Genomic DNA, 26051 nt, shown 5'->3' on the forward strand with positions numbered 1-26051 from the left:
TAAACATTGCACCACTCCTGAAAATGCATCACGGTTGAATTTTTCTATCGTTACGTACGGTCGACACTCAAACGGAATTTACGTGCGCGGTGCCATTATTGGAGGGTGTGTTTGGGAATGGAAACCCTGCGTAATCGGTCTCTGCTTCTGTGGAAGTACCCCAGTCACCTCCTGGCATTCGAATAAGCAGTAGGCCTACACTCGCGGCAGGTAGGACTGCAATGAAAGAATTCATGAACTGCTGAAAAACTACAGGCGCTTTTCTCTGGACACACGCTTTCAGATAATGGGACTAATATTTAAAGAGGAGTGAAACATAAAATAACTAAAAATAAATGGCATTATGTTTGAGCTATAGGTTTCAGGTTTATTATTGCTTCAGTCACAATATAGCCTTTGAATAAATTGTTATAGCGTGACATCTAGTGGTCGGAATCTGTAAAATCTTCAAATGTTTATGATGGAAAATGCTCAGTATTATTTGTTTCCAATCGTAAGCAGACTAATGTGCCAGAACAGCTGACGCACACAAGTGTCGTATATGGAATATCACATAGGATAGTGGATAACATTTTAGCTCAGGGAAAACAAGATGACTATATGACAAGTATTTACAATCTGAACTATTTTACAGCATGAACTGAGGAGTGTGTGCAGACTAAGAAGCATCATGAAATATGATAGAACTTCAAAGTTATAGGAAGCAGATACTCAGATATATTCATAAGAGGAGACTGGTCATAGAACTCAATCCTCGTTTATTGCCATTTCATTTTAACCTATGTCTTTTCAACTGGATCACATTCTGTCAAAATGATGTGGAGTCAGAACAACTTTCAACATCTGCACAAAATGGAAACTTTTCACACAAGTAAGTTCACCGAGAACAGCCACAGAGGAAAACAAAGTCCACACAAATATTGCTTTGGCTTTAAAACACCCTCAACTAACAAATTCCGACGGGTTAGTTGAGCTGCCTTCATCTGCAACCTTTCTTTCAAATACAGTGCCAACAGTCTACTATATGCACACATAAGCAATATAAAATGTACATTCAATCATACTTATAAGAACGTTTGTGGCTTGAACTGAACCGTCAGCCTCTTCTCACCATCCAATGAGCAACCGCACTGAACATCCCTGGAGAGTCAGTTTAAGTCAAGTGTTTCCCAGTGCTGCTGCATGGTGTCTTGCGGCATCTAAAATAAGACACTCATAAAACACAGCTGTCCCCAGAAAGAAAGAAAAAAAAAACACACACAAACACACACAGAGGACACACGACAACCACGGCCTCCTTGTGTGTACACCCATGCAAACTGCACTCAGATGAAAGACTGCTCTGAGGGATGTCACGTTTCCCAAACGATACTTTGGTCATTGAAAAATAATTAGTATTTCAGCTATGGAGAACCATATGAAATGTCCATTTGAGTTTATCCTTACATTTTCTGGTAAATGTCCAGGGAAGAGACAATATAAAAGTTAACAACCCAGTGTTTAACTCTGACCAACCAAGACTCACAACAATATGGACCAGTAAGGCTGCTCTTGAAAAGCTTTGCGTCCAGCCTTAGGAGAGTATTATTTGCTTGTGAAGCTACCCTATTTCTGTTAAGATCATTTTGTCTGTTTTATTTTCTTGATGTTTACAGTATATTATACATCTCACACCAATCCTGTTTTCTTGGCTGTGAGGACAGTGGTTTTAGAACCGAAAACCACAATTATGCTTCTGTCTTAAACAACATTTTATTCTTCAAGCAAATTCTAATCGATTCTGGTAGAATCTAAGATTACTGACCCAAAGATACAGTATCTGCCAATTTATATAAATAACGTCTTTTGTCTATAAAAATAATTGTTATATAAGACTCTGCCATCACTGATGTTCAGCATAATTAGAAAAAACATACTTTCTCATAGTGATGATTAATTATACAATATTCATTCAACAAATAAAATGTATATAAATGCATCTTTTTTCTATTAACCTATGACCATCTATGTAATAAGGGGGACTTCTATACAATTCAGAAATACACAATGTACAATGTAAAAAGTGATCCCTGTTTAGCCACCCTCCACAACCCCCTGACCCCCCCCCCCCCCCCCCCCCACCCCTAACCCCCACCCCAGACCTCCAGTCCTAAATCAGAGAACATCAAACATTATGAAGATTTTTCTGGGAAAAAAATGAAACAAAACCATAGCACCACAACAAGTACAAAGGGTATTTACATAAAGCACAGTATTCACAGGACAATATGAAGAACTGGCAAGCAGGTGAAAAAATTAATTACGAGTTTAGCAATTTTTACCTTTTTCAGCGTTTCTGCTAAAAGGTCAAAAAAATTTTAATTAAAGTCTAATATACATGCAGTTCTTCTCACTCCCTCATTTATAAAAAAAAACATCTCTGTTTGGCAACTGACCAAAATAACTGTTCACAACAAAACAAAACACTTAACTATAACTATGAAAATGTGCCTAGTGGGTAGCTTGTAAATTTCAGTATGGTACTATGAGTTAGAGAGGGAGGATGACTAAAATTGGTTTGATTTAGCCTACAGTAACAATAGTAAAAAAACGTAATGTGTATTTAGCTATTGCCATGGATACAATAAAGAATCAAAAATAGCCTCAAACCCTGCTTTAAGAAACCTTTGTTAATGGAAAGCAATTAGAATAATTGCTTAAAACAAAGCCTAAACAATATCTTTTATTGTCAAAGATTCCATCTGAAATACGCTATAAACCAATTATATATGCCTTTACTTTGTGTACAAAATATAATTTAAACAAAATAATTGGATACACATGTTGAAAAGAAATACAAAGATTAAGGCCAAGATCAGATTTTCCACAGGGAACAATGAAACCCTGCTTTACGGCAAAAGCCTTTTTTTGTCATAGGCAAAAAAACAACAATAATAAAATAATAAATCGATACTTCTTCTTTTGGTTCCGAAAACATTTATCTGAAGTGGCCCTGGTTTAAAAAAAAATATTTCCAAAGTGCCGAGAACCGAAAAAAAAGGTGAAAATGACAGCTGTGAAGACAAACTAAAACACCACTCTTTTCAGACAGTAAAACTTTTAGTACACACTCCAACGCTAAGTGATTCTCACTGTACTGCTGATCATATTTACATCTGAAACACACATAACACACAACTGTTAATTCTTGAGTCAAATCTGCCTTCATTTGCTGAAGTGTGTGTGTGTGTGTGTGTGTGCCTGTGTGTGTGTGTGCATGCGTGCTTGTGTTTGTGTGTGTGTGTGTGCATCTATGCATTTGTAGAATAAATTAAGCACAAGTGCAATTTTTTCATGCACTCTCCCAAAATAATTACATTTCCCTGTCTCACCAAGAATCTAAACAATCAATACTTGTGCATTGTCCTCAATCTGCATTGTTCCACTACAGTTGCTACATATTCAAATTTCTATTGTCTTGACTTTAGTACTTGTCTAATAACTATTTTTTTTATTGAGCATTTATTTACTTCTGCTTGTTTATATGTAAACTGTAAAAATTTTATGATTAAGGCTTTCAGATTTTTTTTCCAGCCAATGTAAAATTTTATTCTCAACAGATAGTCTCTGAGGTCTCAAATAGTCTAATAATGCTATTACTCACACACAGAAGCTAATATCTCTTCACTCAGCACCCGCCAAATTGATACCCCAACAACTTTCATCACCCGTCATCGTCTCTTCGTCACTTCTATGAAAATGGCTGCCTGTGTCACTGTCAGCCTCACATGATGAAAGGGTGACAGTCTGTTTTTTGGGGTGATGGTCTCCTTCAGTCTGCTCTCCCATGATGGAGGCTGCTGCCCCACATTACCCTGCTCTGACAGATGTTAACCGATTTAAATCACTTTTCCCCCCGAAAGCAATAATGGCTGAAATCAGAACTGAGGAAACGTGTGATAGGTCAATTCACAGGATGAGCGATAAGACCTCACTACCCCCATCACTCACCGCTTATGCAACATGCAACGAGGAGGCATTCAAACACGGTGAGAAAGCCCTCTTATCTTTAATAAAATACACTGTAAATGATATTTGTTTAAAAATATTTACATTTATTTTTCCCCTGAACCATCTTAACCATTGCACATAACCTTAGCTAAAGAAAGTGCTTCACTGCACTGCTAAACACTATGCTGGCATCTACATAAAAAATGAAGGATACAGTACTACCCAACTGTGATAAATCAGTAAAGCAATATTTCTATACTCATAAATGTCTGATCACAATCACACGAGCATAATTAAAGTACTAAACATAGCAAACTAGCAAAAAATTCTTCCTTGTTTCTCCTGACTTGTTTTTCAGCGACTCTCATCTCCGATCCGACCCCCGATGGGGTGTACGTGTTGGTGCGTACGTGTTTTGGGTCGATGCGACTGAGAGCGAGACTGGCACGGGTTAGTGCTTGGCGAACTCGGGCACCTCCGAGACCATGTGCAACTCCAGGGCGCCAGGCCGCTCCAGTGCCAGCACCGCCTGGCACCCGCTGGCGAACCTGTGCCAGTGCGACCCCAGGAGCTGCCCGTTCTGGGCGTTGAAGAAGGACAGCCGCCCGCGGATGAAGTCCAGCAGGGTGCCGATCCTTGTGGGCACCTCCACCGTAAAGATGGCGGTCTGCGCATTGTCGTGGAGGAGCTCGAACCTGCAGCTACGGTCACAAATGGACAGGGGAGTACATTACTTAACATCTCTGATAGATATCCGATTAACAGCCTTCCCCAGACGGTGAATGTTTGAGGGTATATTTTTAGCAGATATTCAAGCCCCAAGATTTCAAAGACATGAGAACATAACTGACCTTATAAAAAAATACCAACAACAACTGGCATATAATCACTACCTGATGCTGCAGTGCATACACACTCTGGTTGGGTGACTGTTGTTGGCCAGGTCTGACAGTGTTGCTAATATAACTCTGGGGAATGTACTTATCCTCTTTTATATAATCGTTTCTCTGGATAACATGATCTGCTAAATAAATGTGATGTACTGTAAGGCTACAGAATTAATCCAGGAATGCTGTTAGCGTCATTTGCATTGCTTCACCTAAACACACACTAGGCTCATCTGCATGCTCTATCCAATTCCACTCTTTCACATTTTAAAAATGTCACTCTTTCAAATCTGGAAGTTTTATTGTAGGCTGATTGGCTGAGTGATTGTTTCAGTTTGTTTTCCATTGTCTAAATAACAAATAAACATTGGCCATTTTACTTCTGATACATTTAGTTATTTGGTCTTCCTATTGTCGCCATGGCAGCCAGTCTTGCTGAAAGAAAGCGATGTAAAGCCACGGGCGGCCGTGGAACATGTGTAAAGCGACGGTAGTCTCACCTGGTTGCCGTGGGAACACAGTGAATGCACCAGGAAGTGCTGTCCTCCCCCAGTGGGTTGTCGCGGGCCGTCTCAGGATATGCCACACCGATCCTGTAGGCGTCGCTGCTGCCCACCGTCGTCTCCCAATAGTGGTACCCACGGGGGGGCAACAGCTCCCCCTGGATACTCAGGCACCTGGGGGAGGAGGATAAATTACAGCAGCTGAACCCCCCCCCAGTGAAGCCCCAGTGCTGGGGGGTGGGCTTCGGTAGGACGGTGTAATATGGCGACAGAGTGGAGCTCTTACTCATTGATGTTGGCCCGTTGGTTGAAGGCCTCCTCGTGGTAGTACACAGTGGCCCGGTCTTCAGACAGCTCCAGAGCCGGGGGGGCCGAGTCCGGCAGCAGGTGGAACCTGGTGCCTGGACAAGCCCAGGGGTCAAAGATCAAACCGGCTCAGAAAAGCAGCGCCCACCCAGGCAGACGGCAAAAGAGAATAGCTGGCCAGTCAATCATGCAGCACCCAGACAGAGGGTATGCCAGCCTGTCAGACTGACGGACTGATCCAGAAGGATTTAAAGACAGAAGCAGTGCTGGGAGAAAAAATGCACAGAATGACGTGTGAATTTCTCAGCTGAAGTATCACACAGGGCACTTGGTTACCGGGCTGGTCTCAGCGCTCAGCGGTTTGTATTATTTTCCACACGTTTATCTTATTTTAACTCAAACTTGAAATAACTGTATTTTTAGAAAGATCTTTTTTTATGTTTACCCAGACAAACAAAGCACAAACAGGGCAGGTGTCCAACAAAGCACTTTCCCTGGGTGCTGCGGTGGTCTCATAACGCCTCTCAAAGGATCGGTGTTCGCCGGAGCCTCACCTCTGGTGGAGATGAGCGCGGCCTCGCTCTGCTCGCTGGCACCGAAAGAGTTGGCGGCTTTGATGTAGAAGAGGTAATTCTCGCTTGCGAGCAGCAGAACTTTCTGCTCGCACTCCCGTATCCCAGATATGGACCTGTCCAAAGCAACAGCGCGGTCGGTGGAAATATCCTCAATATACGCAAGGTTAAATGAGAGGCTAACAGATTTTTACAATATGACGTTCCCGTTTGCCCTCTGGGGACCAAGAGAGAAGAATGACTGGGAAAGTGGCGAAGACGTTATGCACCCGGACAAGATAATTATGGAGACGATGAGAGTGAGAATCACGATATTTAACATGATTGTCTAGACCTTGAGGATGAACAGAGGAGTTCATGTGGTAGTAGGCAAGAACAAATACTTGAAGCAACAAAAAAAAACATACTGGAAATTAGGAACCCAGTAGAATGCAATTTAAAGCAAAAAAATTGTTTCACAATACACAATGTACAAATTAAATAGAGTAACAATGGGAAAATGTGTGTACAGATCAAACCTTGTACATATAGTACAAATCAAAAACATTATATACTGTATATACATATATATTATTTATGTATGTGTGCCTCTATTATTATTATTTTTAAATACAATTTTAAGCAGCCACAAGCCACGCACACACAGAGACCCATTCATACGCGTTTTCTCAGGGCTAGCCACAGGTGCCTGGACGGCCAGCAGGAGTCACTGGTGCAATGAAAAATACTATATGCCTACCGACTGCATCCATTCCATATCCCTGAGCAATGTTAATCCAATTACGCACCACTCCTGTGGCTTTTATTATTTGTATACGCATGGAGCACAAAGTGCTCCATATAAATTAATTTTTCCTGCAGAGGAGTGAGTATGTGTGTGTGTGTGTGTGTGTGTGTGCGTGTGTGTGTATGTATGTATGCGTGTGTGTGTATGTGCGCGCAATGTCACGGGACCCACCTAAGCCCCTCCCCCTCGCAGGCGTACTGTCGGCAGTACTCCAGGGTGTAGCTTTCCACCGCGTTTGGGTGAGTGGGGCTCCAGCGTATGATGGCGGAATCCCAGCATACCGTGCACTTCTCCGTGTCGATCACGGGAACAGAAGGTGCTGGAACACAAGACCGCAGCTTGTACCCTCCGCGCGTTAGCGCCCCGACACTCGATGCTGGGGTTCCACCATTTGGCAGCAGACGGAGATCCCCAGGGCCAGGCACGTAAAAGGCAGTGAGGGCTGCCCTCAGCCACAGCAGTACTTTACCCTGCGGCTATCATCAAATGCTAACTATAGCACTAATCTCAGCTGGGGACGAATGTGAAATTGAGATGTGATTTATTTTGGTTAACCTGTAAAGGGGAGATGACATGCATACTAGGAAAAATTACTGCAAAAAAAAAAACACATAGTGCACAAAGACACAAAGACAAAGACAAGATGTTTGTGTGACAAGAAAGCATAAATAAAAAACATGCATCATGAATCACACACATTACTTGAAATCTGATTGAGTGACTTTACAAAAGTGTCCAGAGAAAATTGTGTACGGATAGAGAATTCAGCTGATGAAGGTGTGAACAGCAGCACACCCACTGGTTCTCAAGGTGTGGAAGGCAGTACACTGACTGGTTATGAGAGTGTGGAGGGCAGTACACTCACCAGTTTTGAAGGACAGCTTCTCACTTGGCAGGCTGCAGCCTGTGTAGTTGACAGCCATCACCCACACCTTGTAGCACTTGTCTGCTTCCAGGTCCTCCAGTGTGCAGTAGCTCTCCTTCACCGTTACTCTGTACTCCTCAGATACGGCTGGGGTTAAAGGTCAAAAGACATTTAAGAATACAGACAACGCTCCCAATGGGAGAAGCTTGCCTAAGATACCATTTACAAAAAATACAGGCACCGCTCCCATTGGGAGAGGCTTGCTTAAGATACCACTCATAAAAAACACAGGCACCGTTTGCAAAGGGAGAAGCTTGCTTAGGATACCATTCACAAAGATTCTTTTGAGGAGTGCACCAGCACCAGCACGAGGCTTCCGGAATTCCCACTGCACCATGTTTTAGGTCTTTGATGGATTGTATTTTTAGCTACCCCACCCTTAAGTCATGTTTCACAGAGAAGCGCTGTACAAAATTGCACTGCTGATGGCTTGCATTTCCCCTTAATGTTGTTATTATGATCACAATTCTAACAAAGGGACCGGGACATATTATTCAGAGATAATTTAACAGCTGTAAAACTGCATGTTTGAATCCAGTCTGCACATATGAATCTAGTCTGCACGTATGAATCCAGTCTGCACACTTGAATCCAGTCTGCACATATGAATCTAATTTGCACATATGAATCCAGTCTGCACGTATGAATCCAGTCTGCACATATGAATCCAGTCTGCACACATGAATCCAGTCTGCACACTTGAATCCAGTTTGCACGTATGAATCCAGTCTGCACACATGAATCCAGTCTGCACATATGAATCTAATTTGCACATATGAATCCAGTCTGCACGTATGAATCCAGTATGCTTGTATGAATCCAGTCTTTGTGAGACCCTTCAGCGCCTACTGTTATTTAAGGACAGGAGAGGCAATTGAGAGGGAGTCAAGTGACTGTGACGTGCGGAGTACTGGTGTTCTCACTTAATTAACTACTGAACAAAGATGGCAGAGGCCAAGCTATGAAGGCCGCATCCAATATAAATCACAGCACTTTGGGGAATATATTTAACGCCGTGTAAAAGCAATAAAAAATCTCCCACTCAGAATCACAGAGTACAGTGCTATCATTACATATTTCTTTTCGATTCACATGGTCTCAGGGGCTAAGTTTAACCAACGTAAAACACAAAAAACCTTGGGAGCCAGAAAGGGGAGATTAATTTGCTTTCAACTCAATTAACAGTTTTACTGCAGGGCAAACAGTTACTTATCTGTACTGCCGAAAAGTCTTGATTAAGGTTAACTCATTATGAGATTCAGATTCTTATCGCAGACTTGCAAACGCATTGATTCATTGATCTGTGCTGTTGTTTAATAAAATGGAGACACTCTCACATTGTAGGAAACCTCTGAAAATGTATTATTGTAAAATGAAAACAGGAAAGCATTATCATCGAGATAAGGATCTGCCCTTATCTTCTATGCTCGCTTGCAGAGGTTGTTTGCAGCAAAATCAAGAATGGAATACGAAATTGCAATTACTGCAACTTATCTGGTGGCTGTACCTCCTTGAGGCTCCTCCATACAGTAGACCTGAAAGCAGTCGATGATGTCACCCTCGTTGACCTTCCAGTAAACCGTGACGGAGGTGCTGGTGGCCGAGTTGGGCTCCTGTGGCTGTAGGTGGGGCTTCTGAGGGACTGGGGGACACAGAAGAAGCTGAAGAGCTACAATAGCACACAGCAGCACAAAATAACACTGACAATTCAGACCAATCAAATTTGTTCGTAAATGGGTTTTCTGAAAAGTTAGACAATATGAATTGTGTCATAAAACAGTCCTTTAATTAATTCTATTTATATCCTCAGAAGACCTGACAAACCTCTACTCCGCACTCACCTGGGATTCTCTATCCCTCACTCACCTGGGATTTACTCACTCACCTGAGATTCACTCACTCACCTGGGATTCCTTTCAGTTCCTTTCGGCCATTTCCAGAGGGGCTCTTCGCGTAGTCTTCAAACAGGGGGAATGCACTGGGGGTGAGCTCCAAAGATAGAGCAGCATCCAGAGCAGTGGTCAAGCTATAAACACAGGCAAACCTATCAACACCTCCTCACAATCCTATCAATACCCCCCTTACAATCCTATCAATACCCCCCTCACAAACCTCTCAATACCCCCCTCACAATCCTACCGATACCCCCCTCACACACCTATCAATACCCCCGACACAAACCTATCAATACCCCCGACACAATCCTATAAATACCCCCCTCACAATCCTATCCAATACCCCTCTCACAAACCTATTACCCCCATCAGAAACATATCAATACTGACCCAAAAACCTATTAATACCCCCCTCAGAAACCTATCAATACCCCCCTCACAAACCTATCACTACCCCCCTCACAAAACCTTAATACTCTTGAAACTTCAAAGCAACTGCTCATTTAACGAAGGATGGATTTTTGTTACACTGTGGTTAACTGAAACATGAGAGATTCAGTATGTTTTACCTTAATAAAGCCTTTGGATGTATAACTTAGCTCACAGAACAACAATTAAGGGCATTGCAATTCATCTCAAATTAAAAAAAGATGACACCCCCAGAATTGCAAAAATATCTTTTCATTTTCATATCCATCATTCAATAATACATAATACATCATTCAATGTAACATATGCATAATAAACTTAAGATGCTGACTTGTGAATTATGAACTCCTGGTTTTTCCATTTAAGCCGTTTGGAGTCGTTTATCTTTTATTTAATTAGACATATTTCACCAAGGGAAATGATTGTGTTAGCAAGAAAATATGACACATTTATTACAAAATGATGATATAGCTGTGATACACACATGAACATCACGTATATGTGTCAGGCAATATTTCAAACAACGTGAAACAATTGCCATTAGAAAACTGATGAGGAAAATCATCTTAAACCAGTCCAAAAATCATATCGTTAGCCATCAATTACACAGAAATTAAACATTTGCTTAAATAGCAATTTCCTTTTAGATAAGGTAACAGTAACAAACAAGTATTGTTGTCAACTGTGGATCTTAGATTTTTGTAAATGCACGAAAACGCATGCTTAATTAGAAATTAGTCCAAGGCTCAAAGTAACTTTGAACACACTCGTGAATATTATATTATATTGAAACTCTCCTAAAAACATTCCCAAGAACATGCAGGTTTGCAACCTAAAACAATATAAACATAACAACATAACACTGATATTGTCACTGAAAATCCTAATCGTAATAGTAGGCCTGTCCCATCCCTGTAGTTTCCTCTGTGAATTCCGGATGGTGCATGGTAACTCTAACATTACTGTACTTTCTGTGTGCTATATGTAATATGTAGTCCAACAGCCAAGCTGATGAGATTTGATGAGACCAAATGCTACTGAGGCTGTTATTAGCTCCAGTAAGAACACAGAGAGGTTTACAGTTTACAGATTTTACAAATACTTTACATATTTCATGATTTCCATTCAGAGAAATGGCTCTGCCTCATTCTGCCTTACTTGGTTAGTACATTAAAATCCAACTTAAAGCATTAAAGCATGCTTCCAGAAAGGTAGAATACACACAGACACATCTCTGCATCATAAAATATTGTTTGTGTTGCTTTTATAGCAATATCACACAACAGACCGAAACAACATGCATATAACATAAAAATGCACTTCAGACAAGCTATCCCATCAGGCTTGCTAAGTCATTATTCCTATGATTAAGTAGACGGGTATAACAAACGCATTTCCGTTACCTCGTGTTAATGTCTTTGGATGACTGGGGGTAGGAAAGAAGGAGAAATATTTGATTAAATAAATGATTTCTGGAAAATGGCGACGCTGGTAAAGGAACCTACAGCCCGCAGATTAGATGAACACCAATTTATCGTGCAGAGAATACTGGTACATGATGACATCATGATCGTGTGTATCTTACAATGATGGGACTATCAGGCTATACAGTCAATGAGAGACATAATGGACATGAAAACATACTAATGCATGGCACCTAATGGAAAACATCTCTTAATTTCCTATTGGTTTGTTTGCATTAAGCCTTTATAACTGAAATAGAAATGGCAAACTTTTGGTTTATTTGAGCAACGGAAGTTGCTAAAAATGACTGACATTAAAACTGGGTTGCTGGAGAAAAGGGAGTAAAATGTCATGGCAGGTCCAGTAACCCCAGCAGCTGAAAAAACAGAAGCAATTCCTAGTGTTCAGTCATTCATTGTAAATATATACTGTAAATACTAATTCGAGCTAGAGTTACATACCTCCACTTCTACAAAAGGTAATTTTCTGCCCCAATGAATTAATGGTCAATTTAACCAATTTAATCCTGATCGAAACTATTGTGTTATGAAGCTGAGACTGCTCCAGGATAATGGAAAAGGGATTAAATTGTGGTTTGCATGGCTCTTGTGAGACCAGCTGTCTGATACCATAGATATCATGATAGCAGCAGGACTGCACCCTGTCCTGAACAACACACACTAGTACTGCAGCGATATGCCTAGAAAGCTCTGTGTTTCAGTTATCAAATAAAGACAATATATTGGACTCACAGTCTCAAGTGTGAGTGGATCCGTCTCCTCGATCTCCTTGGTGGACTTTTCCAGGGCCTCCTTGGCCGAGTCGATGCTCTCCTGGAAAGAGACGATCCGATCGTAGAGCTGCTCCAGCTTTGCCTTCTTCTCCTCCTCCATGTTCTGGGACATCTCGTTGTACTGATCCATCACCATCTTCATGATCTCATCGTTCTGCTCGTCCAGACGCTGCTCGCTGGTTTTGCAGTGATCCTGCATTAATAAGAAAAAGTGCTATAACTGTAACCCTTCATCCTTTTATGGTGTACGAATAACAAATATGTGATGAGAATGTTCTTAACTGAACATTCTATTGCTGATGTAACAATCACTACTGGTAATAGATCCTGTTGCTAGCCACAGGTTTCTTGGCATTTAAATAAAGGTTTTTAAAAAATAAAGTTCTAGAACACCAACCATTAGAATTTTGAAAAAACAAAACATTCCAAAAAACCTACTCTTTCAAGGTTCAATGTAATAAACTCACAAGGCCCATGAAACTGAAGTGACACATTAGATGGTAAGACAGGCCTGACATTCCAAACGATCGCCTATTTTTAACCAGCGATGATCAGCCTTGTGATGTAATACAGGCCTGTCCCATGAGCTTTAAAAAGCCAGCGTGCAGGGGATGTCAAATATAAATATCTGTACCAACTTTGATATCAGTGTATCAATTCAATTGCCTAACACATGCATCCTTTAAGATGGTAGTGCAAGGTGATTTGTTGCCACATAGCATGCCTAGGACAGAAATGCATAATCACTTCTCTTACCTCTACTGAATTGTATGCCAATTCGAGTTCCGACACCAGGTCGGTAACATTTTCTGATCTTTCTTGCAAGACGGAAATACGCTCACTCAGTTTATTCTGAAAAACATGTAGAATATCATTCAATTGTCTGAAAATACTTTTTATTTGAACTGATACATCTTGTTATTTGAAGGGAAAATCAATGTCTGAAGCCATTACCTATAAGTGAGAAACCAAATCCAGCTGATATCCAAGTAAACATTAAGGGTCTGATTAACTGAGACCATTAGCAGGTGCAAAACCTTTTTAGCACAGGCAAAACTAATAACACAAACAACGACTCGTGCAATACAAATACCTTTACCAATCATTGGTAATGTTATAGGTTTTATAACATTAACATCAATGCAATACGGTTTTGCACATGCTTAAGGTCTTTAGAAATCAGGCCGTAAATCTTATAAAAGCACAAAATTATTTCCAGAACATTAGGCGGATAAGAGGCATGCCATCTTTGATATTTCCTGCCGTTCCTTCCACAGCTGTTCTGTGCACACACTACCGAGCCAGCGGCTTCAATGGTGACAGAAATGTCCATGCAGGCGCACTGAAATAGATTTCAGAATTACATTTCTATCTGTGACTCCAAGGGAAAAACAAACAGTTTGTTAGGTTCAACAGGCATTACAGCGGTGCTAGAATTTCCATAATGGGGGCGACATTAGCTCAGGAGGCAGAGCTGTCATCTGGGAATCGGAAGGTTGTCGGTTTGGGCCCCAGTCTTCTGATTGTGTCGTAGTGTCCTTGAGCAAGACACCTAACCCCCCGATTGCTCCCAACGAGCTGGTTTGCACCTTGCATGGCTGCCTTGATAGCCGGTGGTGTGTGAATGGGTGAATGAGAGGCATTCATTGTAAAGCGTTTTGTGCAGTTGGTGCTGGAAAATGTGCTATATAAATGCAGTCCATTCACCATAATGGAGAGGAAAGAAAGCTCCACACAGAGGTGTGTGGTTAGCCGTCAGCAGCCCCAGGCGGGAGGCTGGGAATTTATAACTATTTTGGGCAGAGGAGAGGACACCAACTGGCCACTTCACTCCCTTCTCTCTCGTACTGTACCCAGGCAAGCAACATGCAGGGAAGCTCCCACCGACAGTCTCTTGCTCACGGTCTACAAAGGACATTTTCCCCAACATACTCTGTCACTCACATTTGGAAAAAGCTAACATTCGGAATATCTAATGGTAGAATGTCATGACAGATGCTGAGCCATTCTGAGTTGTCCCTGACAACCTTATTCCTCTTTAAAATGCACAATTTTGGTGCCACACTTCCATGTTAGTGGATTGTTCATTGAACTACTGAGTTCTTTAAAGTGGCTGCTTGTGTTTTCACATTCTAGAGAACATTAATTCACTCAATACAGCTATTTGATGAGAGAAGGCAGCAAGCAAATATATTTTCTGTTCAGTTAACATTCCATGTTCTATATTTCATTTTCACATCCTGAAAGCCAAATCAGCAGATTGGGTGCCATAATATTGCTTTCTTCTCCTCCATTTAAGTTAATATAATTGAAAAATGGAATCACAAATGAATCGCCTGATTAAATAAAAATGAATCGTGGAAATTACGCACATTTTGTCCTGAGGCACTTTTTAATATAATTTGATCAGGCGCAGTGAAATTAGTGCTACCAGGAAAGAGATAAATAAAGGAAAGAGAAAGGCATCCACACAGTCTCTCTAGAGAAGTACACTTCTGAACTTGATGGCAGATAAGTGTGCTTCAAATGCTGGCACCCGGGAGACAGTGGAGGCAGATCAGATGTCAGTCATGGACATAAAATGATGTCACAGATGACTTTTTCCACCGATCAAAGCAGAGGATGATGACACACCTCCCAGTGTGGGAAACGCTGTACAGTGTGTTCTGGGCAGTAGTACTAAAGGCCTGCGGAAACTGTCTACTGGGTAAACAGAGTGTGACCTTGCGTAGCACATCTTCTGACCATCTTTCAGTTTGTCACATTAAAATGATAGAGAGAAAAAAATTCACCCCATTTCATTAAATGCCTATGTTGTGCCTTGTGTTATTATTGTAGTGATATATACCAAACATAGTTTGATCCATTTTTACTGAACTGCAGTAAAAAAGAAACAAGAGTCCTGCACATCTGACTAATGATCTTCATAGCATGCTCCACAGAAGCTGAAAATAATTGGCCACTACGCCAGAGGCAATAACTGTGATGTACAATATTAAGGAAATGATGGCAGCAAATTACAAGTGCTTGGATGCCATTTGACTAGCATTTACCCAGGATGCTCTTTGCTTTTGACTGGATAAAAAAAAAAATCAATGATACATTATTTATTATAATTTATTATTGTCAAATACTCAATACAACATATAATGTATTCAAAGATTTATATAATATTGATTATGTTAGAGCTGTTCTAATCACTGGTAATGCGCTGGGCCCAGTATCAAGAATCCAGCACCCTGCAGCCCATGCCATGAAAATGAAGACTCTTCAAGAAATTAAGAAATTAATAAGACTCTTACCCTTATTTCCTCATACGCCTTTTCCACAGTCGTGACTTCATGGTCCTGATGTTCACCAGAAAGTTTATCCTCAGCTGAAATTGGGCACCGGCAGACCAAACAGAAGGTGTTTAAGCTTTCTCTTTTCAAATCGGTTTCGACCATTTCAGCCTCAGACAGGGGGATTCCATCCAAGGATTCAATGATTTCATAGTCTGCCTCGAGCCCTTGATCTCTATCGACCTCTTGCATGGAATCAAGGGCTTCATCGGGAAGTTCCGGGGATTCTGTCTCTTTGACTACTTCAGTCTCCAGTTTTGGAAGCTCGCTTGCCTCTTGCTGGGTGATGATATCATAATCCAGTTCTGCGGCCACTTCCTCGTCATGGTGTAGAAACTGGAACGGCTCAGGTGCTGAGAGCATGGCCTCATGACCAAAGGCAGACAGGTCCTCCTGAGGGGAGAAACTCCTGAGCGGAGGCCTCAGGCCTTCCTCCTCCTCCCCTTCTTCTTCCTCCACTGCTTCAGCCATAACCAATGGGGACAGCCTAAGCAACATCCTCTCTCTTTTTTCAGCGAGTCCTGAATCGGGTTTTAACTGATTATCTCTGTGCCACTCATGAATATTTAGAAGCTCTCTGTCTGTTCCCCTATGAATTTGAGCTTTCTGTGCTTCTCCCACTGCTTCAGTAGAATTCCTCCCATCATCAAGAAACAGGAGCCCATTGTCCTCCGGCAAAATGGCCTCCTCTTCCTCTTTGATCAAATAAGTGTTGCCATCTTCAGATGTTCTGTGTGGAAACTGAGGTTCTACCTTGGATGTCTGTTCAGTTTCTGACATTGAGACATCCTGTTCAACCAGGTCCTCTCTTGCTTCTATTGCTGAAACTGGGTGCTTTTCTTTAACCTCTTCCTCTGTTGTGACTACACAAATATCTTCTGGAGGTTCATTTTTTAAATTAACTTCATCCTTGCTCTCCACATCTGCAGCAGTTGTATCACCTCTTGAAATGTCACTGACAGAGGTTATTTCATGTGATAAGCATTCTGGCTCCTCACTTTCAGTTTTGATCTTTTCATCAGGTTCCACAACTACATCTGTTGCTTCAGCTTCCTGATCTACATGTTCTTGTTCAGCTCTCATTTGAATATTTTCACTGTCAGTGACAATTTCCTTGTGTACACTTTCAGCCCTCTTAACATCTACTGATTCTTCCACCTTTTCTTTAACAATTTCCTTGTCGGTGACTGCTTCTATTTGAATATTTTCACTGTCAGTGACGATTTCCTTGTGTACACTTTCACTCCTCTCAACATCTACTGATTCTTCCACCTTTTCTTTGGCAATTTCCTTGTCGGTGACTGCTTCTATTTGAATATTTTCACTGTCAGTGACGATTTCCTTGTGTACACTTTCACTCCTCTCAACATCTACTGATTCTTCCACCTTTTCTTTGACAATTTCCTTGTCAGTGACTGCTTCTATTTGAATATTTTCACTGCCAGTGACAATTTCCTCATGTACACTTTCACTCCTCTCAACATCCACTGATTCCTCCACCTTTTCTTTGGCAATTTCCTCGTCAGTGACTGCTTCTATTTGAATATTTTCACTGTCAGTGACAGTTTCCTCACGTACACTTTCACTCTTTTTAACATCTACGGACTCTTCCTCTTTTTCTTTGGCAATTTCCTCATCAGTGACTGTTTTAATTTGAATATTTTCACTGTCAGTGACAATTTCCTCATGTACACTTTGACTCCTCTCAAAATCTATTGATTCTTCCTCCTTTTCTTTGGCAATTTCCTCATCAGTGACTGCTTCTATCTGAATAGTTTCACTGTCAGTGACAATTTCCTCATGTACACTTTCACTCCTCTCAATATTTACTGATTCTTCCACCTTTTCTTTGGCAATTTCCTCATCAGTGACTGCTTCTATCTGAATAGTTTCACTGTCAGTGACAATTTCCTCATGTACACTTTCACTCCTCTCAATATTTACTGATTCTTCTACCTTTTCTTTGGCAATTTCCTCATCAGTGACTGCTTCCTCGCAGGTCTCTTCTGGCTTAACAACTGTCAAGTCAGGGACTATTTCTTGCTGCATAATTGCAATCTCCTGATCTATAGCCTCCCCTTTAGTTCTGTTAATTTCATCAGTGTCTGGGACTGCGCTTTCGAGACAGTGAGCTATACCTGATTCCTTGTTTGTATCTTCTACAGATTCCCTACCACTGGCTATTTGTTCACATGTTTCTTCAGATGTTACGACTATAATTTCAGGGGCTATTTCTTGATCCATAATTTCAGTCTCCTGATCTACTGCAGCTTCATCAGATTTTATCAGATTTTCTTCTTTGCTGGGGGCTATTTCCTCACATATGGTTTCAGGACTTATAGCTACCTCTAGTCCTTCTGTTGTATCTGTGACCGTTTCCTTAACACTGGCTTTTTTCTCAGATATTTCTTCAGGTTGAAATTCTATTTCCTTCTCTGCCAGACGATCTGAAGGCTGAGTGCTCTCAATCTCTTTCTCCTTATCCTCAACTGGTTTTTCAACATCACACACCTCTGGACTCTTTCTCCCTGTCATGTCTACTTCCTCCTGCTGAATAGCCATCTCTGAATCTTCGGTTTTGTCCTCCGACATCTTGTTGACTGACTCACAGACTTCACGTGGACTTGGGCTTCTCCTAAAACTTTCTGTACTTTCTCCCTTTTCTTTTTCCTCCTTAATATCATCCTCTTCCTCTACACGTGTTAGGCAGCCCGTGAGCTCAAATACGCTTTGTGACCATATCAATCTGCCCCCTTCAGGAGGATCATCTGCAACAGGCACATCCTCAGTCACAGGAGTCTCGTCTTTTAAAATAAACTTTTCCAAATACCCGCTTGCATCGTCAGAGTCAGACAGCCGTCTTTGGAAAGACTTCTCAGAGACCACACTCTCCACGTCCGAAAATTCCTCTTCCTTCTTTCTAACACCCACCGCATCCTCGTAGAGATCTGTGTAGTGGAATGACATTGCAGGCGGCTCCTCAAGAAGAATGGGATCTATGATTTTTGGTGGTCCCGAGGGCAGGAAAATTGGTGTAAGAATAGTCTCTTCACTGCCAAACAAGGCTGAACCACTCTCCTTCACAGGACATTTTGAAGGTTCTCTCTCGTCTACACTGTCTTCTTCCTCATTCTCAAATTGCCTGTTGACGTCATGTTCGTCATCGCGTCCACTGCCATAAAACACTTCATCGAGATGCTCGCTCGCTATTTCAACGTCAGTAACAAAAACAAAGGTGTCATCAGACAGGCCATCGCCAGCTTTCTCGTAATTTTGGGAAGTTTTGTTTGCTTCAGTTTCACTCATTTCCAGTTTCTCCTCTGCGTCGACACTTTCACCCGGAATATGCTCATCCAACAATGTAAATTTCTCAAAATAATCCATGTCAGTGGCTCCATCCTTCTTTTTATCAGCTGTGTCCTCAGTAGAGGCAGGGACAGAGGGCTCAACATTAACGGTTTCCACTTGTATTATTACCTGGCCGTTGTCTTCTATTTGTATAATGTTAGCACTGCTTTCCATTGCTTGTGTTTCTTCTTGTGTTTGTTCATATTTTGGAGTTGATTTAATCCTTGGGTTCTCCTCCAAGTAAGATAAGTTATCTGCCAGTTCAGTGCTGTCCTCTTCATCGACTGTAGGAAGTCTTGAAGGTACTACAATGTTAAGTATCTCATAGCCCTCAGAGACAAGGCTAAATAACTCCTGTTCTTTATCCATTTTCGACTCACCATTTTCATCTGTGTTTGCAGGTCTTACATTAGGTACCGAAACCTCCGTCATCAATGGTCTTTCGTTTCCACCTGGGAAATTTCTGGAAGATGGCCTTTTCAATCTTTCTCCAAGCTTGCCTCTGCCGCTCTTTTTTTTCCTTTTCCTGATGATTTTGTCCTCGTCCATGATGATCACAATTTTTCCCTGAGTTCCAGAGCCCTCCAGGCTGTAGGCCTCTGACGTGGAGCTGGCTTCAGAGGCCCAGGGGGTGGAGCAGCGACTGGAGGCCGTCTCCCACACAATCCCACTGTCCTCGCTCTGCACTGTCACCATGGAGAAGGAGGGGTCCATCATGACACACTGGAGCTTTGGCTTTACGGATTCATCCTGCACTATCTGCTTTAAACTGCAACAAAAGCAACAGAAGGAGAGAGCAGGTTAATGGCAATGGTTTAATTTTTTATTAGGGTAGCGTGCCACGGTTCATCCAGGGAACTGCTGCGATCATTTTGCTCAATTCATATGTGCAATAGCATTTGTACCCCGTTGGGCATCTTGTTAGCTTTTAAATATGTACTGTTGGATTAAAGATGGATTTATTGTACTTTCATAATTGTACTTGCATAAAGCAGCCAGTGATTTACAGTTACAACCTGGGAAGGTCCAATTCCTATGTAGGAATTTAAGAAGAGATGATACCTTGGAATTTTTAGTAGTTTCATAATTTATCTCATGACAGAGTACTGTACAACTGATTTTATTTTTGTTTTTTTGCCCTTTAAATAAGAGTAATTTAACTACAAATATTATTTTTAAAGTTAAGAGACTACTATTCTTGTAGGTGCCTGAGTAAATAATTTAGTCATAGTCACAGGCAAGTACTAAGTGTGGACTTGGTCTGCAGGGTTCTCTGTAGGTACAGGCGATATAGCAGGGACATCACAGGCTTGCATATATCGGAGGGAAAACATAACCTACATTTTGGAGCAGTCAGTAAAGACACTCCTTACACACACCAGATGGGACCAGCATACATAAAAAAGGTACAATTGGCTTGATCCCACCTGAAGCAAGGCATGCTGACTAATGCTGCATTAGCTGCAGATATGTCAGGCACCCACAGGGTATTAATCTGGTTTGCAACTTCTGCAATTTCTGGCACAATATTTACCTATATTTTGATTTCCATTGGCCTACCCATTAAAAACTTTAACTCAGAAAGAGTAATGAGGAGACTTAAAATGTGGTAATGTAGTTCCTAGCATGAGATTGATTGCACCACAGCAGGTTTCAAAAAACTGAAAGCTTGGTAACTGTTGTAAACAGGTGGGGGTGAGTGGTTAAGTAATGATCCATAGATGCTAGACTTGCATCTGGCAGGGCTTGTAAGTGATCTGAATTATGAAAGGTTAACACAGTGCGCTGGAAGGCCTAAATGCATGTGATATTAAATAACATTATTAAGGCTGTGTGCAATGTACCCCTCTCACACTTTTTACCATCTGCCCCTCGTCACGTTTCTGTTGTTCAGAACCATCACCACCACGCTGTATCTCTTCTCTCCTTTCTCATCAAAACCACTTGAACGTAGAGCATTTAATCATGGTTCTCACTTTCCACTGAACTGCAGGAGCAGCTAGTTTGCTTTCATGGATGGACAGGCTATGGAAATGGATATTCTCTCAGTGAGTGTGCTGCTCTACTGAGTGAGATTGGCTTGTCTTTCGAGGGCCTTGTATTCAAATCTGTTATGTCTGAGAAAAGCATTTCCCCATTACTCTAATCCTAGTAATGGATTCCACAATGTACACATAGATCGTCCTACAAAACACAAGTAAGGATAGCAGCTGAGTGCATGCACATATTAATAATCGTAGTTTACTACTTTTAATATTTAAAAGTTTACTAGGTTGGTCTAAAAACCTACAGGATGACACCACACGGTGTATCATATCCATCACAATGCATTGTTTTGCATATATAGGGACCTAGATATATATTGAAATGAGCCATTTGCATGTATTCAATCACAATTCCACTACCACTTGCACAAGCGAAGCCTCCGTTTAATAAAGATAAAATAAAAAGTGTCTTATTTCAATATCTTCCCCATTACACAGTTGTATTGAACCATTTTACATTTATATAAGGCCAAATTGCCTTAACAATTGATTCAGGTTTAACAACATGTTTCACTGCACAACCATAACAACATGTCTCAGGATTCAAACCATCTTTCTGTGCAAGGCTTTAATATTCGAACCCCGACATACCCTGTTTTTATCAACTGCTACCATCCCTTAGGTGTACACCCAACACTTTCTAATCAAGCAACAGAAACAGAAAAGAGGTTTCATAGTCGTAAACTACAAATTAGTAAATTAGTCAAATCAATTTACTAATTTGTAAATTGGCGAGTAAATGCAAGCTAGTTCGACAGTGAAAATATTTCAATTAGCCTACCTGTTGCGGAGCTCCTCGACCTCATCTTCCTCGTCGTTAACATCTTCCCCAGATGGGTCATCCTGTGACTCTGTGATAGAAATCTCGGACTCGATCCTGTCACCATCTTCTTGTAAGTTATTATCCATTTTACCGTTTTTGTTTTATTTCAGTTTCCTTTAAGCCCCTTTTTGTCCTCTGGAGTGTGGCTCTAGAATTGTCATTCCAAGTTGGACGCTCTCCGTGTCTGAATCAGCTCACTCTAGAAATAGAAACGAAGTCGACCGTATTCCCCTGTCCTGCTGGGGGTGTTCGTTATATGAAAAATGCCACTGGGTCTCACTGCCCCCTATGTTTATCATTCTACCCCAGCATCGCCTCGACGGTCATGCTGTAAGTCGCGCACAAATAATAGGTTTACAAGAGTGATAACTGCCATTCACGACCTAAAGTACTTCTGGAAAATGCATATGTTCTTGTTAGTAACTAGACCGGTGTTTGATAGTATACCTCTGTGCTGAGATGAGGTGGACTTCCAAGTGTCACAAAACACCGCGCAACCCAACTTTAAAGATCCATTTTCCTACCCTGTGCTAAAAATATAACTGCGCTCTACCACCAGGCTATCTACACTATGCGGGACTCATAAAATTTTGTGTAACTAGTAGAGTGAAAACAAAACGAGAACACAACAATAAAAGCACAGCGGAGACGTCATTGTTTGTCTTTGGGGAAAATATCAAAATGTATTCATGCAATACTATTAGTAGTAGAACAAAAGGAGAGATTGTGACTTCGTGAAGAACGTCACCTCCGACCATATTCTACCTTGCACAAAACGTAGATGTCTTTCAAATAATTAAATAATTTCAATTAAATCATTGAGCTCTCTGGAAACATAATTTCCCACCGCATACAATGTAATTGAAGTTGATGTGTTAAAAAACATGTTAAAAATGAATAACCATACACATTTTTTATCGAATGTTTACGCACTATGTGCGCACAACGCGGATCAACAGAATCGAAGCAAAACTTTTTTTTTTTTCCAATTACAGCTGCACTGAAGGTCTTGAAATTCTTCCAATGAAGTGGTAACTAAAGCGAAGCCCAAAAGTTATAGAACACATTTTAATGTTACTGCAATTTGATCTCGTCACATAAGTGATTTTTTTTCTTTCTGATATATACCTGACCAATGACAATAACATCAAAATAATACAAGACATTTTCGAAGAGTTTTAAAAATACACCCACTGCAATCCAATGTGCATAGCCTAGTAAAGGCCATATTCGTTTACATATTGGTAGTGGTCCACGTACAGTATCTTTTTTTGCATCAGTAAAAACTAGCTTCACATTGAATCTCTGACTCAATGCAAAATGAGTACCTGTCCAGAACACCCCAGCTATGACTAAGGTTGCTCATTTACCTTCAGAAGAAGGTCCCTTATCCAGGGGTGCGGAAGTGTGAAACATACTCCTTCAGGATGCTTTTACAGAAAACATGAAGATATGGACATTCTGTGGCTGTACAGGGCACTGATTTTACTGTGATGTTATTTATTTATTTACTTTTTGTTTGTTTGTTAGAAAATAATCCATACTATTGAAATAGTATCAACGTGCTATCCTGTGATTTTGGTTTATCGTCCATAAATTTATCAGCAGACATAAATAATTAGTTTTAAGATAAGTTTGTGATGCATCATTGTCTTTTTATGGGGATTCCTTTAATCTAGGCAATTAAAGTCAATCGAGTCAGTTTCCACTGCAAATCTACTATATATATATATATATATATATATATATATAAAATGTATAATTGCAGTGATCATATAACTAGTGATGATGTGCAAGCACTGCAAGCAAATAATCTTTGCTTAAATTCAATACTGGATGTTCAGGGGAAAAAAAAACACCAGAACAAACGATCAAATCCCCTGGATTACACCGTCTTAATATTCATCGACACACACTCACTCTTCCCTAATAAGACGGACCGTCAACAACGGCTGCCGTGGAGGAGGGGGGTTAAAAAGCCCCAAATCCACTTGGATATGGTGGCATGCGGGCTTCATTTACAAGCAGCGCACTGCGCATAAACAAGCCATTCATCAAAGCCCTGCTGGTGTTGCCAAAGGCCGAATGTCAGAGCGTCACCTGCTGCCGTCGCTCTCTGCCTGCATGTGAAATGGAGGCCCGGAGGCTGGGATTTGGGGACTGAAAAGCAACACCGGCTTTCATTCTCAGGTGCATATCGAGCTCCCTTCAAGGTATAAGCCACCCCAGAGCTCATGTTAGAAAGGAATCGCTGCCCCACATCAGTCCGATTACACCCGGATTTTCAAGTGCTTGGTGTGATCTTTGATCCTCCAGGTGCTACACAAAAGCATAAAAAAGTTAAAAAAGCACTAATTTTTAAGGCTACCCACCCCCCCCAGACATATACATGTTTTGCTCATCTTTTCTCCAGGATAGGAATGTCACTATGTGTATCTCAATTATAAGAAGCTCTATAGGTGAACAAGTGAACAGCTACAGTAATGTATCAGCAGCTAAATGCTAATAGTGTGGCTTCCTGCTTTTAGCTCCTGGTACTGGTACCTTTGTGAACTTATTGCTATAGTTTGTGCAGTTAAGGATAGTCTGCCAGCCAATCAGGGAATATCAAGGCATTTACTGTGCCCCTGCCAACCACAGTGTTGTCTTGGTGAGCCAAATGATGGTTACAGCTGTTTATAGACTTCATGGAAGAAAATAGAACTTTCCGACCTAGCTGTTTCAAGTGTGGAAAAAAATGTTATATATATATATATATATATATATATATGCACTGCAATATTTCAGACTTATTTAGTTTTATTATATAAAATAATGATATTACAGATTAAAAAACAATACATTTCTGGATCATAATATCTATGTCTTTTTCTGATGAAAGAACATGTATTATTTATTACTCCTGAGAATGTATGACGGTGAGACAGCACCGCTTGAGATTTGCGGCATGTTCGCTTTGAGTTTGCATTTACATTCAATGCAATATTCATTTTGTTTACAGTTTGAAATTTTTTGAAAATGTATCTTCTATTTTCATTTAATGTTTTCATAAACTGGGATTAACAATAACATTAATAAAAACTAAAACTAAAATCAGCAGTCTGAAAACTGACAACCCCATGGCTGCTGTTGCCAATCTCTCTATTTAGATTTTCTTGGCATTTTTGCTTACATTTCAGTTTCTAATGTCTGACCTTCGTAATTATTCCGCAGATAATGTAAATGCCATATGCTTGGACTGTTTCCCTAATCAATGTTAAAGACTGTGCTAGTTTACCCAAAGGAATGGGGCTGGGAAATCCATCTGTTTCCCATAAGACTTCACAACACTGTGGCCTCCTCTGGAGCAGGTGGCTCTGCAAGCGCTAACTTTAAAATGCTAAAACCATCCTTTGAGTCAGCCCAGCTATAAGCAGTGTGAAGATGAAAAAAGAGTGAAAGAGTGTTCCTTGGGAAGATCTCTGGAGGGTGGGGGGAATGATACAAGAGCACTTCTCTCTGTGGTACTGTACTGTACTTTGCACCACACAGTCTAAATACAAACTACCTGTCAGAGGTAATCCACCAATTACACTTGCATATTATCTCCTACACCAGTGTCCCCATCACTGCTCTGTGGCTCAGTTGCAGCGGAGGGAAGATCACCCCCTAGTGGCCCACCAGCACCACTTCTAAAAGCAATGTAGCAATTCTTATCCAGAGTGACATACACAACTTTTACATAGCATTTACATTGCATCCATTTATTCAGCTGGATATATACTGAAGCAATGCAGGTTAAGTACCATGCTCAAGGGTACAACGGCAGTGACCTACAGTATCTGGGAATAGAACCTGTGACCTATAGGTTATGAAAAATTTGGAAATTAATTGCATAACATGGAAGGGACTTATATATATATATATGAATGTCATTTTAACAATGCTTGCAAAGCTAATATAC

General features: G+C 40.9%; 1 protein-coding gene across 4 annotated transcripts; it reads right to left on the minus strand.

The window, feature by feature from the left end:
* Positions 1 to 4261: 4261 nt before the first annotated feature.
* Positions 4262 to 22570, minus strand: cmya5 (cardiomyopathy associated 5). Of its 4 annotated transcripts, XM_035435638.1 has the most exons (14): positions 22067 to 22570; positions 17120 to 20009; positions 15854 to 17005; positions 13308 to 13403; positions 12511 to 12744; positions 11698 to 11720; positions 9875 to 9996; positions 9478 to 9612; positions 7911 to 8057; positions 7217 to 7364; positions 6241 to 6374; positions 5667 to 5781; positions 5378 to 5554; positions 4262 to 4691 (listed from the first exon to the last, which is right to left on the minus strand). In XM_035435638.1, exons 1-14 carry the CDS (start codon positions 22192 to 22194, stop codon positions 4442 to 4444), a joined length of 5751 nt encoding a protein of 1916 aa, XP_035291529.1. In that variant the 5' UTR covers positions 22195 to 22570; the 3' UTR covers positions 4262 to 4441. The 4 variants fall into 4 exon arrangements, with proteins under 4 accessions (XP_035291529.1, XP_035291528.1, XP_035291530.1 ...); XM_035435637.1 differs by having other exon boundaries at positions 15854 to 20009; XM_035435639.1 differs by lacking the exons at positions 4262 to 4691; positions 7217 to 7364 and having other exon boundaries at positions 5422 to 5554; positions 15854 to 20009.
* Positions 22571 to 26051: the final 3481 nt, after the last annotated feature.

This window comes from Anguilla anguilla, chromosome 10 (genome assembly GCF_013347855.1).
Source record: "Anguilla anguilla isolate fAngAng1 chromosome 10, fAngAng1.pri, whole genome shotgun sequence".
Lineage (NCBI taxonomy): Eukaryota > Metazoa > Chordata > Actinopteri > Anguilliformes > Anguillidae > Anguilla > Anguilla anguilla.